The 18873-nt window shown below is 48.2% G+C and overlaps 1 protein-coding gene across 2 annotated transcripts in view; it reads left to right on the top strand.

Moving 5' to 3' along the window:
- The window catches only part of GAS7 (growth arrest specific 7), a 98647-nt gene that overhangs the window by 57037 nt on the left and 22737 nt on the right, over positions 1–18873 (top strand). For both annotated transcript variants that reach the window (XM_059828221.1, XM_059828220.1), the window contains exons 3-6: positions 4037–4108; positions 5413–5498; positions 8638–8691; positions 17651–17740. In XM_059828221.1, the coding sequence (XP_059684204.1) occupies positions 4037–4108; positions 5413–5498; positions 8638–8691; positions 17651–17740 (302 nt within the window). The remainder of the gene's footprint in view (positions 1–4036; positions 4109–5412; positions 5499–8637; positions 8692–17650; positions 17741–18873) is intronic.

Raw genomic sequence — 18873 nt, 5'->3', positions numbered from 1 at the left:
TGCAGGGTTTCTTCTTGTGTCATTGAGGAGGGACCTGTTCTGTTGCTATTCTTCATCCATGTCAGAGTGACCTGTGCAGCATGCACAGCTCCATTTTATTCAGGGCAGAAACTGGGTTTGGAGCTACTCAGCATTGCAGATTTATTGCTGTTAAAACCAAAACAAACTCCAAACCTGTTTATAAAGATGTGAGATAGCACCAGCAGTTGGGTGACACATTGTAGCTGCTACAGATCCTTAAGACCAGGGAAAGTTTCTGCACAGTAAGCAGACCTGGAGGTCCTCTGGCTTGCTCTGCCCTGTTTTCATAGTTTGGCCAATGAAACTATGGAGCGTTTAGCTCCTAAAATAGCACTACACGTGACACCATGCAGAGGTACTAAATCCATTCCTGAAAGCAATACAAGCACACTCGGGAGGGATTATGCTAGACCTTAAAGCCCTGATGTTTGGTTGATGTTGTATATTCATACTGGAAAGCAGCTGCTTTGACCTCAGAGCGCTACTGGATTCATGGAGATGGGACAGAAAATTCCTTTTTCAGCTGCTACACTTTGATCACAAAAATTGTGTTGGTACCTTCGCAGAAGCTGTGTTTCTTGACTAACGTGAGGTCCCAGAGTGTGTGGCTCTCTGAAGGCCTGACACATCATGTCATTTCTCATTCTGCCAAACAGATGCAAAGTGAACTTTCTTCCCCTAAACACCACAGGTTTCCGCTTTCCTTTGGGAGGAAATGTTTAACCACATCTGTGAAAACCCTCTTTGGTTCTGTTGGCATGTATCGCTTGGGTCTTGTAACTATTTTTCTTCTCACTACGTCATTTCAGTTTGAACAAGTGGCTTTCTACTGCCTTGCTGTTTAGCAACTGATTTCCAGTTATCTTCCAGGGCTGCAGGACTTCTTTCTGTTCACAGACCTCCTTCACAAGCCAGAGAGTGACAAGGAAACTACTGATTATTCCTTCCCTTCATTGGCTAAATAGAATAATTAACATAAGGCTGATACGGGAAGACAGAACTCCTCGGTGTTGGTTTGCCAGTGCTAAATTGCACTCTCACGGAGTGAGAGGTTTTAGCTTGTCTGCAACGTCCTCTTTGGAAAATTGGGCGGCATATGAAATGTTTCCCAATATTGAATCTGTTCCTAATAGCAGTGATCATTGTTTTACCACCGGCTTACAAGTAGTCTTCAGGTTTTCCAAGCACCAGGATCAAAGGCTGCATTTGGTACTCCAAGACGAGACTCTGTCTGGGCTGTGTCAAACAGGGTGTTAGCTCTCCCCAAGCCTTTTCCAGTTTTTTCTAGTTGTGGAAAAAAATCCTCCCCCCCCCCCCCCCTTCACTTCTAATCATGACTAAGGTGCAGAGAAATGGTAATGTTACAGTATTATTTTGGTAAATGCAGTGGCTTCCAGTAGATGGCATTACAACAGTGAAGTCCTGCCGGAGGTTAGTTCCTCTCCCTGCTTGGGCTGCCAGAATAATCCCTCTGTTACTCTGTGCACAGAAGTGGAATTTTTTTTCTCCGAGCACTCAAAATAAATGGGGTTAATGACATTCTTGTTCTTTTCATTTCCTATCCAATAAAATATGTTATTTCTATTTTATGCATTTTTATATGGGTTTTTTTTGTTTTATTTTTGAATGTGCATAACTCCACAATCACTTTATTTTATAAAATTTGTCAAGACACTGAGCGGTTTGGATTGTATTCACAAATATGCTAACCACTGGGCACTGCTCTTTCATGTATAAAATTTCTGCCCTCAAGTTATGCATCTGGGCTTTATGTATGCCAGAGGGGAAGAACTAGGTACTTCACACCAGCTCCACAGCAGCTAGCAGGCAAAGTAGAGACCAGTTACAAGAAGCAGCTGGTAATTTGAACCAATTAATTACATTTCAAATACATTTGTTAGGTTTTTAGGTACAGTCCTCTGTACGGTCTCCAAAAATGCAAAAATATTGTAGACAGATATGCTTGCATAAAAAAACCCAAGCCAAATATGAAGGTAACTGTTTTTACTGCTAATGTCAGTGTCAGTTCTGACAAAAATGTGTTACCCCACTGATTGTGCTTGGGCATAGCAAGAGTGGACATCACAACCCCTCCACAGAGATCTCCAAAAGCCATTCTTTAAAACACTTGTCATCAAGTCAGCTCACTTATATTATTCATTAATCAACAATTTACATTAGAAAAAAAAACCTAGAAATGTGGGTAGCATATTCTATTGTTTACCTTTGCATTACAATAAATGTAAATTAGAATTTGTCTTTATTTAACCATGTACTTGTGTATTGTAAGATAAGACAAGCTGACTCATAAAATGCAACTCTTAGCATTTGATTTTCCTTCTGTTTAGTTAAAACAGATTCCAATTCTTCCTCATTGACCTAACATGGAATTTATTAGCTTACTACTCAATTCACAAAAAGCTGAGTAAAATTTAAATATTTACCCATGATTCATCAAAGCTTCTAGTCCACCAGGTTTTGTACTTGCAAGGAAAAAAAAAAAGCTCAAAGTATTTTTCTTTGCAAGCAAAAGTGTGCTGTGGCTTGGGGAGAAGGGGGAGAGGGGGAAGCAGGGAGCAGGGTGTGTGTCTCAAGGGTTTGGGCATCACAGGTGTGGGGGATGGCACTTTCCCCCATTTGGGATCCGTAATCCTGAGTCTTTTCCTGAAATAAGGAACCTAACACAACCCTTGAGGGCGTCTGTACGTGTATATATGTGCATGAATGTATATATAAAGACAGATAAAACAGTACTCCCTTCTTTACCCAATAGGTCTTTTATGGTTCTTGAAGCATGTTAGCATATGTTTGTTGCTCCGATAAGCACTCACCCAGGACAGGAGGCCTTATGTGCCCTGATGGAAGTGCTGACCGCCAGCCCCTAAACTGTTATGCCCAAGGGCTCTCTCAGCCTCTCCTGCCCCGTTTCTGCTTGACCATGTTCATCCAGAATATTGAGAGAGATGCAAGATTTCAGGCTTTGGCAGGCTTAGATGGCTGTTGGTTGGGATTTTGGGAATAGCAGTTTCAAACGAAGTGGCCAAAGTAGTCCTTTGACTTGATTACACTAACTTCCTTAATTTCTTATTTGATATTGGCAGTCAGTCAGTATTATTTATTTGGTTTGGTACCAATATGTTGATTCAAAAGGAATGGTGGCTTGGGCTTTCTAGCTGGACTTCTGGAGAAGTTGCTGCTCTAACTCCACTGTCTGCTGTTCACAACTTTTACAAAGTTTTGCAATTAAATCGTCTGTATTTAGCATGTGGTCAAAAGTAAATTTCCGTTTGCTGAGAAAATGAGCAGAATGGTTAAACTACAGAGGAAACTGAGAGGGGAAAAGCAGCAGTAGTCTTTTGCATATCAAAACTGGTGTGACATACATGTGCATATCCCAACTGCTAAAGGACCCAAGTGGAAAAAAGGAAATTTGGCAGGGAAATAGTTTTTTTGAGGGAAAAAGCCACTATGGTCTGTGTATATGTCACTAAAACCACATCTTTGAGTCATTCACAGCTGCCTTTCGTGTGGAGGGCAAGGGCAAAGGCACTGCCACTGCTTCGTCCTTGTTCCCAGGGTAAGGGCCATGACTGGCTGTGCTGCAACTCTGGTCCACAGTGGGCTGCAGGTAGGACCCCGCGCTGGGCTTGATCTAATGACACCTGGAAATGAGCAGATATGGCAGCAGCTTACAGGCAGCGATCTGTGCATACAGCTGTATCCCTGCACGGCCCTGGGGCAGCCCTGTGCTGGCAGAACCAGTGACGCAGTTCCCAATCTGCTCTGTTTCCATCCATCCCAGCTGGCTGCCAAGGCAGCGGGCACTGGGAAGTGGCAGCAGAAAGAGATGGGAGGAGATGGGGAGTGCAGGGAGGTGCAGGCACCTTCCTCACAGGGTGAGAACCTGGTTTAGAGAACACCGAGGGTCAGACCCATTTGTATGTGTGTAATAGACATAAGTCTGATGTGTGTGCAAGGCCTCCATCACCCTTACGTTGATGTTTCCCTTCAACAGAAACGACCTGGGAGCGGCCAAGCAGTGTGCCTGGGACTCCAAAGAGCCCTGTGTCACAGAAGAGTTCTGCAGGTACTGTTTGATGCTCTGCCGGACAACTGCATTGGGTGAATCTGCTTCTCTATCACTCAGCAGAGCAAAGGAAAATGCTGTGCTTGCATGGGATATATGGTTAATGTACACGGTCATGTGAGCGCAGCAGAGTAAATGTGGTGGGGCTTTCCCTTCTGATACATCTTGATGTCTGCTGTTTCCCTACTGATGCATCTTCTGGCCAGTTACCTGAAGTGTCTGCTCAGAGCGGAGATGGCTCCTTCCTTGGAGCACAGAGGCAGACGGTGGTCCAGCGAGCCAGCGGGGCTGCCGGCTCTGGGAGGGAAGGACAGGCTGCCTTTCCCAATCCTGCTTTCTGCCGGGGCAGGGGAAGCAAAAAACTTGGGCTGACTATAGCTCTTCCACACAGAGCACATGCGCACCGTGAAGCGTTTTAGCAAGTGGTAGGTACAGGGTTGACCACTTCACCTCTGTCCTGAGTTGAAGTCGCAGGGAATCAAGTAACAGGGAATCAGCTGCATAACTATACTGAAAAGCTTCAGGTACTGCAGAAAGACAAAGCAAAGCAAAAATTACTCTAGAAAAAAAAAGCGTTAAATGTAAAGGCCATTGCTGCCAGCTGACTGTAAATAACGCAGTCTAGAGGATGTTTTTCGTAGAATTTTTTTTGAACTGGTGCCGCTCTATTGGCAGAGCTGAGTGGGAATTATGCTTGAAGATGGTGCATCTTGTTGTGACCAAAGGATTTGTAATGTAGTTGTGTGTCTTGTTTTAACCCTACTTTGAGCATTATTCTTTGCTCAGTATACTCCAAAAATAAAACACTCTACAGCTGTATACATGAACCATAAACATCTTACAAGGCCTGCTTTCTTGACATGAAAGGCCCATCTCCATTAAACCAGTGCTTTTTACACACCCTACTTCTTCAAACATGTCATTTTACCAAACAGCGCTATGGGAACTGTTTTCAGTTTGGGGGTCTCTTTTTCTTGGCTCTTTCCAGCTCAGTAACTCCTGTCGTAACTCCCGATAAAAGCTTGCTGCAGGACCCTGAGGGCCGAGTGTGCCCATGGGCTGAGCTTCTGTAGAGTCCGGTTCTGGGGTCTTTCTGGGCTGGAGACAACACATCACATGGCCAGCCTGTTGGGATGGGGAAAAGCATCCGTACTTTCTTAGGCTGCAGGCAGTGAACACTGGTGACTCAAAAAAGGCATGGTGATTTATATCTGTATATTCAATTATGTGATTAGTTTTTAAAATGGGCAATTGCTCATTTGCTACCGGCAGCAAGCCTGCTAACTCTCCATCTGTTCTTACAGTGAATGGCTACCACATCTCTGGGACCCCAGTACACCAGCTCGACTCTGGTCATATGAGCCTCCGAAAAGCCAGTGGGGACCCCCAGGTAAGTTCTGGGAAAAAGCCAAAAAGAGGTATCCAAGAATAAATGGGTCTCCACTTAAGTAGTTTAGGAATCTGCCCAGAGCAGGAGATCGAGAGGTATTTTCTTTTAGAAACTGTCAGATCAGACAGACTGGTTGCATCTAGAATAGTTAGTGTTTGTGTCCAACTTGTAAAACAGTACAAAATACCGAGATACTTTGGATTTTTTTTTGTCCTATCACTCCTTTTGGAAAAATCCACAAGGCCACTTCAGTCACTATTAAAAATCATACAAATTTTCCTGCCACTCCTGCCTGAAGCCTGGCCCTGTCTCCAGCACAGTCCTCTCTCTAGACCTGCACATCTGCCCATGTCTGTATCTTACTGTATTTTCTTGCAGCTCCAGCCTTCCCTCCCAAAGACAGTATTCACAAAGAATTTGTCTGAAGCTTTTTTGTCAATTACTTCATCCATTGCTGCATGTCCTTTCACAGGCCCTCCTCTGTGCCTTACATAGCCCGTGCCCCACCCATCTCATCACCTCGGGGTGGTGTTCAAGATGCTGACTCGCGCACAGCAGTTCTCCCCTGGCTGTTTGCCCAAATTTTCAATAAATAGCCCTGCACTTTTTCTTACACCACTTCATCTCCCTGGGAGAGTCCTCCCCGCAGGTCTGCAGATGCAGCACAGGGCGCTCTTCCAGCTCCTCCCATAGAACTCTGCTCCCTGCCAAAACAGCAACAGGTGAATAGCAGGTGGGTTGCCCTGACGTTGGGTTGTGCTTCCCTGCCCGCTGGCATTTTTCCCCCGGTGATACCAGACCTGAGTTCTGTTTCATTTCTGTATTAACTGGTAGGTTCTTCTCCAGCGCAGCTACTTAACTACTCCCAGTGAAATGCATATTTGATACGTGTGCTGCTACCCTGCTGACCTGAGCTGCCTGTTGCTCTCAGCGTCCCTCTGCTGTTCCCTATTTCTTGGTCTAAATTTTGTGCTGTCTGTCAACTGTCCCTCTTTGCCTCAACCCGCTTTCTCGCCCACTGCCTCCTAAGTAGTGGCCTTCAGCCTTGCCCTCATGTGTGCTGTTTTAGCTAAGTCAGCATTTCTGGTTTTGCTTGCCCAACAGTGGGTTCACGGCATCTTCCATGATGCAGTCCAGCACTTTGCACTCCCAGTTCCTTCCACATCCGCATCAAACACCTTGCACTTGACTGTCCCTTGCTGCTGCTTCTCTGAGCTGTTTGCACAGGCTGGAGGCAGAGCATGTGGGCACCTAAACTAGGTCAAAAGTGTTTTAGAAACTGATGTAGTGAATTACCAGAGACCCCTGTCCATGCGTCTGCTGTGAGTTCCTCAGAGAACCCAAATAAACTTGCAGGCTGCGACTTCCTTTAAAAAAAGCTGTGTTAATCCTTGTGCAACGAATATCACTTCTCAAGGTATCTGATTCACAATGTTTTTGCAGTTGGCTTGGTACACAAGTCAGATTAACTGACTCCCTCAGAACTTCCTTTGTAACAACATTTGGCACTTTCCATTTTTACGGTGCTGAGTCTGACTCAAGTTTATAGACACCTTTTTGGTCAAATTCACATCTGAGGAGGTGGGGAGTCCATTGCCGTGCACTGGTTTGCTCGGCTGACTCAACCCTCAGACTGACAAAAATCCCTTTCATGACTTTTCTCATTCATTTCAACAGCCTCCATGATGCTTTCTTTCCATTGCTCCTTTATTACAGGGTTTTCCAAATTGAAGTCCTGGCTTCATTCCTGCTTTGAACCTGTAACTAGTTTTGAGTCTGTAACTAGCTGCTGGTGCCATTAATTCTAAGAGCGGCTTGTGTCCACGCCCGGTCGGGAGCCTCCTTTTCCCGGGAGCTGTGGCTGCTTTTGCAGAAGAGTCCTTAGTAGGGAAAACACCTGACCATAAACTGTTAGTTGCAGGAAGCTGTTCTCTACACCCTCAAACTCTCCGACGCTTTGGCCAGTCCCTCTCCTACTTGCGTGGCTTGGGCCATCCCGAGCTGCTTTGCCTTGACTGCCTCCTTGTCCGTTCTTGGCACAGCCTGTCTCCTGCTGCAGAGCAGCTTCCAGGCATTCTCCCGGGTGCTTTCTTAGACCTGGGTAGCAGCCATCATGCAAACAAACGCTGGCAAGATCCCTCCGGCAAGCTCAGCCACATTTCTTGGAAACAGGTCAAGAGGGAAGAAGCCACAACCGAGAACAACAGGGAGCTGTACTGTGCTGGGCGCAGGGCCAGGCCTTGTTTACGGCTTCCTAGAGAGCAGCTGAATGCTGACCGTTCAGGTTGTCACAACCGCCGCGAAGGGAGCAGCAGCACACAGCCCGGCCACCGCCGGCCCGCGGGCCCGCCGCTGCTGCTGCCACTTCGGCTGGACGGGGCTTGCAGGGCCGGGGCCCGAAGGCGCGCACTCTTCAGCGGTGCTGCACACGAGCGCCGCGCGCCCGGGGGCCGATCCCCCACACCACGCGGCACAGCCCAGCGACTGCTGCCAGGAGCGGACCCGCACACTGCCGAGCAGCGCCCGCTGCCTCCGAGCCGGCGGCCCCGCACCGGGGCGGTGGTGCGCCTGCACCTCCTCCTCAGCGCGGCTCGGCCCCCGCCGTCCCCCCCAGCCCGGCGCGGCGGAGGCGAGAGGCGGAACGCCGGGCCGGTGCCACCCCGAGGGCTCGGCCGGCCGGCGGTGGGACCGGCGGCCCGCCCCGCCCGGCTGGGAGCGGTCTCCGTCGCACGGCCCGGCTCGGCCCGGCATTGGCCGCGCGGGCTGGAGGCGGTGAAGGGAGGCGGCCCTGCTGGGCGGCGGCGCCGCCTCCAGCTCCCCCCGAGCCGAGCCGCGCCGCGCCACGCCGTGTTGAGCCGTGCCGTGCTGTGCCGTGCTCAGCCGAGCCGAGCCGTGCCGAGCCGAGCCGTGCCGTGCCGTGCCGAGCCGAGCCGAGCCCTGCCGTGCAGAGCCGAGCCGAGCCGTGCCGTGCCGTGCCGTGCCGAGCCGAGCCGAGCCGAGCCGTGCCGTGCCGTGCCGAGCCGTGCCGCGCCGCGCCGCTGGGCCATGGGGTCCGCCTAGCGCCCGCCCCGCGCGGCCCGCGCCCGCCATGCTGGGCTCCGAGAGCGGCCGTGACGATGCGCCCCGCTTGTCTCCACAGACCCCGGGGTCCCCGGCGGCGCCGCGGCGGCAGAGCAAGGAGAGCAGCCTGACGGTGAGTCCGGCGGGGCGGCGGGGCCAGGCGGGGCGGGGGTGCCCGCCGGGGGCGGCGGGGGCTCCGTGCTGGGCGATGGGGCTGGGGGCGGCGGGTGATCACCGCGAGTGATTTTGGTGTTTGGACAGCAGTAAATCGGGGGCCCAGGGAGGCTTCGGGATCTCCGTCCTGGGCAGAATTCCGGTATCATTTTCCCGTTGATTCTGGTGGTTCTGAGATGAGCAGGCGGTGAGGACGGACCGAGGGAGGGGACCACGCGTGCCCCGGGGCTGCCGGCGGCGAACCGGGTGTCCTGAAAAAACTTCCTCGCCTGGTCACCGGCCCCGCGACAGCCTCTGTGTTCGGAGAAGCACAGCAAGGTTAGAGAAGTGCCGGCTGAGGAGGTGGGTCCTTGCCCTGCCGCCGTGGGATCTTCATTTTTTTCCCAAAGAGGTGTCAGAAGGTATTTTTCTGTGCCAGAGTGACCACGTGCAGGCTTCTGATGGGAAGTACAGGCAAAGATTTTAGGTTTCACTATGAAGTTAATCTTGTATTTGCTTTTAATATTAGTAATTAAATATAGCTGACTCAAGATGCTTTCAGTGTCATGTTTACAGGCATTAATAGGTTTTGTATGCCTGGTGACCTCATTCGGAACACAGTTTGCATTTCTGGACTCCTCAGTGCAGGACAGATATTTAAAAACAGGAAGGAAATCAAAATAGATTACTGAAAACTGGCTGGGAATAGAAAGGTTTATTTGAAAGGAAATAATAAAGAAGATAAATGAGCAGATAAATGAATTGCAGTGATAAAGGAGAGGCAATAAACATGCTTACAGCTGCAAGCATTGGCAGGGTATAAAATCCACGCGAACAGAAGGAATAATTCAATGTTATACATCATTGCTAACTGTTATGGCGAGGAGGAGGTTGTTGTCTACGTTATCACATGCAGCCTGTTGATTTATCTGTCGGTGGGCACAATTCCCTGGGTTTCTGGTGACAGGGATGAGGGTTCGAAAGGAGCATGTACAGGTGTCTCTGACTGCAGTGCAGGTCAGTCATTCCCCAGCAGTACAGTTTTCTGGGGAAAAAAATTAAAATACATTCAATAGCTTGCTTGGTTGTCAAAATCAGTCATTACGAATAAAAAAAGTGTTGTTACTGTTCATTAGTGTATTGAGAGAGTGGTGTGTCATGAGGTAAGTATAAATCTGTTGGTTTGGGCAGATTTGCACATGTCCTGGGGAATCAGCTGCAGGGCCGCGGTGGCTGGGGCTGAAAACGTGACTGAGCCACCCAATGCCATGGGCTGAACATCGTGTCCAGGGGGACTAGACATGGTCCTGGGGTGGGTTCCACTGGGCTGCAGGGCACAGCACAAGAGTGGCAGCGCTCGTGTTTCTGAAATCCTCGCTGCTTACAGGGGTGAGGACTCAGGCTGTTCACTGGGGGTGGTTTTCACTGTCGTATTTGCTGGCCCATGTGCCATCTGGTAGCATCTGCAAAGCAAGAAAGTGTCGTGTGTTATGTCAGGGTCACTGGGTGTGCGTTTCTCCAGCAGAAGTCCAAAGCTTTCAAGTACAGTGCATCAGACAGACAAAACCAAGCTAATTTTAACAGCTGTTTGCTCCAAGCCATTGCCTGCATCAAGGAAGCATTGTGAAAACCAACATTTTCATACGGAGTGTAAGCTGCAAAGCAATGTAATTTCTGCCCCTGCGTCCTAGGAGGTTATATTTGTTCAGTGCCACTCAAGCTGACATTGGGATGCTCTGGTTAACAGAGCTGCAGGGCATGTCCTTAGCTTGCTGCCAGATGGTTTTTCTTGGTCTGTAGCAGTGCTCAGGCAGAACCTTTTCTTGCAGAGAGGAATTTTGTGATTAACTTTGGGCTGTCAGTCCAGCAAACCTCCCCCCAAACTGAAATCCTGTGATAACGCAAACTGCGGACGTCAGGTGATGTCCAACCTGACCAGCGGCTGCAGCCTGGCTGTCTCTGTTTCACTGCTTTCTGCGGAGGAGTAGGAGTTCATTCCCATCTTCCTCAGAGTGCATCTGCCTCTTCTACATCCAAATAGCCATTTGGGAGCACGGCTTCTAGAAATCCTGAAGGCAGGTGGGAGCTGGAGTATTTCTCATCTATATGTACCCAACAAGAAGAGTGTGGTGTTTTCCCTTTGGTAAATGAATGTTACCAACACTGTTGTCTGTTTTCTTTGGAAGGGAAACCCCTGCTGAGTTATATCAGAGGCTGTTAGGAAACTGCCACTTGCACAAATTATTGATGCTCACTTAGGAAGCAGCAATGCAGGTTTGTGGTCTGCTTTGATTTTGCAGTGAGTTTCAAGGTGCACTCATTAGTTTTCGGCTGGATGGTTTGCTGTCTGATTCCTGAAGAGCTGTCTCTCTGTCCGTGAGTTCCTGTGGAAGCTGAAGCTCCTTTACCATAGGAGAGGGAGAGTTAAATGGAGAAGATACAGGGGGATGTCTACTCAGGGACAGAGCTATGCCTCACTTGAAGAGCAAGAAACCCGTCTGACGATGTGGTATTTCTGAGTGTGGGTTTCTTTCTGAAGAATGCTCTAGTGGCTTGTCGAGATACGGCATGACTTGGAAAATGCCGGCATTTGTATTGCGTATGTTGGACACATAAATGAACATATGCTGCAAATGGGAAGAGGGGCAGGCTACATGCAGTAACTTGGTATTGTCTGCCGCTCTGCATCTGACGCAATGTGATGAACACAGTATGAGGCTGCACGTTCAGCACCGTTCTCCCTTCTGCCCTGGGGCTGACTGCGAGGCAGAAACTGTCAGAAATCCCCTGCTTTGGCAGGCACTGACCGAATCATCTCTGAACCTTTCTACAGAGAGACCAAATAAAGAGGGCTCCTAAACATTTTTGGCAGAATCTCCCCTTCGAAATAAGAAGTGTATCAATTGACTTTGTTAACGATCAGGACTTCAGTTGTCTGTTCTCCCTTTCTGTTGTACCGTAGCTGCAGCATCACCCTGCCAGAGCTAAAACTACATGCAAACTCATGATGTTGAAGCTACCCAGACACAGTCTAGGCATTCCTGGGCTTCCCTGACTGGGTAGAGTTGAAACTGCCCAAGCCTTTGTCTGTGCCTAAGCTCTTCTGAGATCTCCTCCAGCCTTTGCATTTGGCTGTTGTGCTCAAACGGTCCGATTTGGCAGGTGAACTCATTACATCTGGTGGAGTTGGCCATTGTACTTTTCCGGTCTCAGCTGAAATTGTAAAGCAGATACTGAAGTTAGGCAGTCTGGCACAGCTGTGCTGTGTTTAAGGTGCTATGAATGTGCAGAAATCAGGAAAAATAACCTGCATTTTTAAGTTGAAGAAATGAGCAAGAATGTTGCCCTGCTTTAATCACTTTAGCATGGCACAGTAAGCTCACCCACTGTCTGCTCATTTATTTATATAGTGTCTTATGTAATGAACATGTAGTTGATTATCTAAGCCTTGATCAAATTATTCTTGTTTTATTCATGTTGCTTGGCAATGTCTCATTTACTGGTGAGTGCTGGTAGCAACTTCAAAGCCTCCAGAGGACTTTGAAGTCCATGAAGTGAATGTGTGTCCAACCCAACAATGTTTCTTGCTCCTGTGCACACTGCTCTTGTGCAAATCCTGTGTGCTCACCTGCCTCCCTGTGACTTTTCTCCTTCTGTCATCCTTTTGCATCTCAGACATAATTAAGAGTCACCTACAACGTAAACACATGGCTTATTTTGCCATCACTGCCAATGTCCTCATGCGAAATATGAGCTGGAATATGTAGCTGCTAAGAGTATAATTGCTTTTGCTCATGATAAGTATACAGGCAAAAGTGTTTTAATATATTTATTGAGTTTGGTACACAACAGGCTTGTCAAGAGAAACACATCAATTTGCTTGTCTGGTTTTCTTCTCTCTGCCCTGAGGTTTCTTGTCGCCATGTTTTTCACAGCATGTCTTCTCTGGTTCTGTACCTTCTTCTAGCCTTGGTGACCTGGTGGCTCTCTCACACAGGTTTTAAGGTGCCACTCGTGTCCAGCAGCAGCTGGAAGGGCAGGCTGCTGTCCTCTGGCACGTTTGCTTAGCTTATACTTGCAGTATGCCTTGCTGGTGTCTTGTCATTAATTTTGCTTTGTTGCAAGCTGATGACAGCCATTATTTTTATTAGTGAAGAGGCTGGATGAGGACTTAGTATCATGGTGAGGCTGATTATTGCCTTGGGTGTCCCAACGGAGCCTGTATGAATGTAATGTGGGTCATAACGTCTTGTTTTCTCTTAAAGTTCTGCGACTCCATCATTAGCTGAGGTATGTGCTTTAGTTTGTATTCACACAGAATCACAGAATGACAGGGGTTGGAAGGGACCTCTGGAGATCATCTAGTCCAACCCCCCCACCAGAGCAGGTTTCCTACTGGCAGTTAGAGCTGTAATAGTCAGCTTCTGCGTGCTTTTGTTCAGACCTTGTTGGCTAGTCAGCGCTGTTGAAAGAGATTAGCGTGCCGATGGTCTGTCCTGTGGTGTGAATTTGGACCTTGCACGTAGCCTGACCAGCTGTCAGGGATGCGAATAGTGAGGGCCGAGGTCCGTCGCGATGAGTGAGAGCCGTGGTCCCTTGTGCGGGGAGAGGGTGTCACTGTCTGTGAGACGGATAGAGCTATTTAATGCTGTTAAACATCAGGATGTCATCGCGAGATGCTTTGGCTCGCTTTAGCATCAGTCCAAAAGCTCATCAGTGGGACTAAGCTGGTGAACCACAGTGCTTTTTTTCAGCTACTTTTGATTTTAGAAAAAAGAAAAGGAGCATTTCAGAGGGAGGATTGTGGGGGGAGTGAGAGGTGGTGACTCCGCTACTGGCGTGCGGCCACATCCTGCTGAGTGCCAGCCTGGTGTTCCCCTCCCTGCTGGGAAACCCTGAGAGGTTTTAGAAATGTTCGGAAAGACAGATCCAAGAGCTCTTGTTTAAGTATAAGAAATCTGTGGTGATGAAAGGAAAGAAAGAGTCACAGGATTTCCTACACAGTTGTATATAATTTTTAGTAATATTTCCAGAGTTTTGAAATTTTTCATGCTCCCTTCCAGGACTTTGTGTAGAAAACTGTAAGTTCTGTTAAGTTCTGTTTACCACCCAAATAATCCTTTTTTTTTTTTTTTAAAGATCACAAAAGCTTCTGCATTTTACTTTTTAATTGTGACACGTTTCCTTTTCAATGTGATACTAGACCCAAATGGCCTCATGACTTTCTCCAGACAATTCAGCATCATTTCTAGACAAGTAAGTGTAAGCTTCTGAGAAATGAAGAATGTTTGATTTATTCATAAAACTTTGAGTCTGATGATACTCTTTGAGAAACACGTGAGTTAACCCTACTCCGCTCATCTGTTGACATGTGCTCACTGTTCCTCTTTCTGCTGCATGCACGGACGTGGTGCAGTGCGTTCGGTACATCACACTGGGACACCGTCACCAGTCTGAGCCTGGGCATTTCCAGTGACTCTGTGTTTATTTGTTCAGGACGTTAGTGATGTAACGGAGAGTCTTTCTGAGCCTGGGCATTTCCAGTGACTCTGTGTTTATTTGTTCAGGATGTTAGTGATGTAACGGAGAGTCTTAAAGTTAATAAGCAGCTTCCAACCGACAGAGGTTTAGTTTTTGTGAAACAGGTGCCGTTTTTAGCAGGGAATATGCATTTCCCTTGCAGTTTCCCTTTGCAGATTTTTGAGCTGCAGGGAGCAACTCGTTTGCTGCTGTATGTGCTCCCTGCTGCACGTCGCCTCTGTGTCCTGGTGCGCAGTGTGATGATGCCCAGTCTTCTGGTAAAGGTTGCAAAATACACTTAGGAGGTGCCTATTTCCCCCCCTTCTCATTATCCAGTGTGGCAATGTTGTGCCCTAGAAACCTACCTTGAAAACACTGCTGTCTTCATGGGAAGCATTTGGTCCTTTCTCAGTTGAAGTAAGTCGTCTTGGGCAACACAAAACTCCACTCAGCGGTGTGTTTCCACAGGGGACCTCCCAGCCATCCCCTGCAAGACCACCAGTAAGAGGACAGGTCGAAACCAGAGTAGCTTCTCCGTTCACCGCTGCAGTATTGGTGCTCCTGATGTGCGATGTGACTCATTTCCAGCATTCCTAAAACTTCCATGCAGTCTCTTTACCTCTTTTACCTTCTGCCGCTAACTATTTTAAACTTGAGCTGAATCCTGAGTTTTTGTAGCTTGGCAGTCTGCTCTCCAGAGGCAGTGCCTTGTCCTGGGTGCCCATGAGGTGTGTTGTGTAAGGGCAGTGTTCCGTGCAGGCTGGGGGGGCTGTAGAGGCTGGAGGGGCTCCAGGGGATAGAGATGCTGGAGGGGTTGGAGTTGCTGGCGGCTTTGGAGATGCTGTAGAGGCTGGAGGGGCTGGAAGGGCTGGCGTTCCAGTGACCCATGGCTGTCACCCAAATTTTTATTCAGTGAGTGTGAAATGCAGCATCAAAAACAGAAATCCTCAAAGCCAGACACTGATACGTGGCAGAGCAATTGTGCATGGGTTCTGAGGCACCACATTTTTTTAAGGTGAAACTACAATGTATTGTGTTATTTGAGAAATAGTGTGTCGCTGTGACAGCATAGAGGCATGCCCAGGTACCAGCGCAGCCCATGATCAGCAGTGGCTTGGGATTTGGTGATCTGCAAAGCAAAGCAGAGCCTTTGCTCTGTCTGCCGTTGTGTGCTGGTCCAGCACTGGTCCAGGTCAATGCTTGTCAGACGCTGTCTGAAAGCAGCAATTGGGCTTAAGGTTTCTAACCGGTATTTTTAATACATGTGGACTGATCAGTTGTGAAGCTTCCTGGTGGGTTGAGAAGAGTCTCCTAACAGAGTGTTGAGCCAGCGCACACTGGCAGCCCCTCGTGCCGGAGCTTTGCAGTGTCTGCGAGCAGCTCTGCACACCCCTGCTTGCGCTGGCTGCCCCCGGAGGAGAGGTGCCAGCTTCTCTCCTGTGGCTGGGCTCCTTCCAGCAGTTGATGGGATCAGCTTGCAGGCTTTTAGATGTGGCGATCCCTGAATGGAGAAGGGAAGGTAACCCAACCTACCTAACCAAAAAAGCAGGTCAAGATGGGCTTGCAGTGCTGTCCTGAGATAACTGAGCTGACAGGGGATGGGCAGGAGAGGAAAACTTTTGCAAAGACAGAAGGTGTCCTCAGTGAAATGTCCCTCATGGACAGGCTTCGTGCTGGAGGCTGTGGTGGTGACAGAGGTCAGCCTGGGATAACACAGGGGCCCATCACTGCAGCACAGGCAAGCCTGGCTGAGTGTGACTATGCTGGCATGTCCCCTGACGCTGCAGGGGTGCAGAGTGCCTGGGCGAGGGTAAGCACCGGCACCTCTGTCGTGCGGCCGTCCCGCTCTAAGCTGAGCTGATGTTTTATAACTCCTGATGCGTGGCACTTCTGATGGGGAGCATGAAGGAACAGGGAAGTGTTTTCAGCAGCTCCTGTTGTCTGTTGTTGGACCGTGTGGCAGGTGGAGGCTGGCTCTGGCTGGAGATGCAGGCTCACCCGTGCACGGCTGTGCCTACAAAGGGATGGTGAAGTGAGAGCCCTGGTCTCTGGCCTCCTGCAGATCAGATTGAAGCCTGATGGGAGCTGGAAGGGAAGATGCATGATTTGGGATCTAGCTAAGGTGGCAGCCAAAGAGACCGTACGTACAGGAACCTCAGCCTGCTTTGAAGTGGACTTGGCAAGCTCTGGACAGAGTGATTTCTGTGGAGAAAGCTCTTGCATTACGTACAGGATGGCCACTGAAACTTCAGCATGGGCTGACAGCAGCAGAGCCAATGTGGGTTTGTGGAACAGCGTTGGATCAGCTAAAAGCTTTGTCTGCATTGCTCTAGCATGGTGGGTTTACACTGTGTCAGCATTTTGCAGCATGTTGCCGTGTCTTTTTTGATCCTCTCTGAATAGCCCGAAGGCAGATTCACTGTGTGTAAGCACTGCCTAACCCTGCCCACAGCTTTGTTTTTGAATTTCCTGGGAACATTAACTGGTCCAAAAAAAACCCCAAACCCATACAATTACTTGTGAGTCTTCTATCCCCAATTTCTGTTGGTTCCTTGATTAATACACAAGTCCTCTTAGTGTCCCGAGAACCTGCGGGTGCGAGAAGGGGGACTGCTTTTAGTGTGCCTGCCCAGCAGAAATTTTAGGTGAGCATTATGTACTAGCAGTGAGCTCTGACTCTTGCTGAGGCTTCCCCTGAAGGGCTTAACTGTGTCCAGAGTTATTCTGCAGCACGTTCTGCAGTAGCTGTCATGCTCTTTGCTTCTACTGTGCTTTTATCAGGCTACATTTTCTACTGCGATAACTTAATGAGCACTTACGCCTTTATTTAATGACTGTGTGATGAGTCCTGTCTCACAAATGGCTGTGGGTTTTGTGTGCTGAAGGCTAGCTGACTTTAGAGAGCACCTGTTCCTTTTTGCAGGGAGCATCACTTTCATCGGAAAAGGTCTCTGGGATAGATGGAAGGAATATGCACTGAAAAAAAACACCTTTTTTTTGTAATCCTGTAACAGACTAACATAGCTAAGATTTTCTGATGAGGTGCGCTGATAGTGCCTTCAGTGCTCTCTGCTGCTCATGGTATTTCTTCTGTTCAGGGTGTTTCATGTCAGGATTTTTACCACAGTTTGTTAGGGATCTAGGAGAATTCCCTGTATGGCACTTTCTGAATCAAGCAGGTTTTCCTCATGTGAAATGGGTAGTTTATTTTCCTCTGAGCTGACACTCCTGGTTACTCAGAGGAGCTTTCTGGGAATACTTAGCTGCTGTTACCATGCAACAACCAATTTTTCTTCACTGACATGCATTCACTGTGGATTTTCTGATTGGAAGCGCATCTATATAACCTTTCATTTGCATATTTCTCATCAACAGCTAAATTTCATTACCTTCTAACTCTCTTTTGCTTTTTTTTACAGATAAACTGTGTGACTTTCCCCCACCCTGACGTAATGCCAGAGCAGCAGTTGCTGAAACCTTCGGAGTGGAGCTACTGTGATTATTTCTGGGTAAGTAGGCAGCCAGCCACATGCCATATTGCAGCTCCTGAGCTTCCGAAAAAGTGGAGCAAACAGCTTGATTTGTGGTACAAGGTAAAGGAGAATTTGGGCTGAAATGCAGTGCGTTAGGGCAGCACCAGGGAGACTGAGGACGCCAGTGAAGATCAGGTGGAAACCATCTAAGCCGTCTCAGATGTGGGCGATTATCAGAAGAGTGTCCAGAAAGGCAAGGTCAGCTGTCAGGAGATGGTTTTGTTCAGGAAATGGGGAGAATGTAGGACAAACTACACATCTCAAAATACCTCGGACGAAAGGGCTGTGCAGCAGGAGGAGGGATAGTGAGGTGGTTGACAGGGAATATTATTTCAGTGTTTCCCAGAGCATGAGAGCTAGGGATGCACAAGGAAGCTAGGGGTATCACGTTTAAAACAAGCAGATAGTTACAAACTTTGTGTTAAATTGTAAAACTCACTCCCACGGGATATTCTGGAGGACAGATGATAAACGACTTTTTTAAAGGATGAGGTTTGTGAAGGACAGGCCCATTAGTAGCTTTTAAATTGAGTAGTTTTAATGCAGCCTTGAGCATGGGAAGTCTCCAGTGGCTGTGTTTCTGTGTGTGCCCTCCCGTGTTTAGCTCCACTTTCAGGATCCTGAATCAGATTAAATGATACAATAGTCCTTCAAGTGTGGAGCTGATAGGAAAAGGTCTTCCACTGGAAAACTGTTTTTTGGGGGGTGGGGGGAATACTACCTCAACAATGAAGATTTTATGAATTTCACATGTGCTGTCTGTTACCAGTTATTGAAGCATTTCCATTTTAAAAAAAAAAAAGTTTCACTTACAAAAAAACATGGCTGTTGGAGGCACAGCAGCACTTCCCCTCGTGCGTGCTCAGCGTTGGTGTAAGGACTGATGGCGGTAACTTGCTAAAATCCACTGACATACTTGCAAACGGTCACGTTACCAAACCATCGAAGTTTCTTCAGTTTCTTCCAGTCTTCTGATCCCAACGAGCAATAAATCAGAAATGGTGTATAGGCTTATTTTTTGCATGTGTCTTACAGGAGTCACTGCCCTGCTTGGTTCTTTCCATTTGGGCTCGGCCACTGCTTGGCTCCTTGGGTTTGGTCACATCTCT

The sequence above is a fragment of the Gavia stellata genome, chromosome 22, assembly GCF_030936135.1.
Source record: "Gavia stellata isolate bGavSte3 chromosome 22, bGavSte3.hap2, whole genome shotgun sequence".
NCBI classification, from domain to species: Eukaryota; Metazoa; Chordata; class Aves; order Gaviiformes; family Gaviidae; genus Gavia; species Gavia stellata.
The sequence above is the reverse complement of the archived record's forward strand: the minus strand, read 5'-3'. Positions and strand labels throughout refer to the sequence as shown.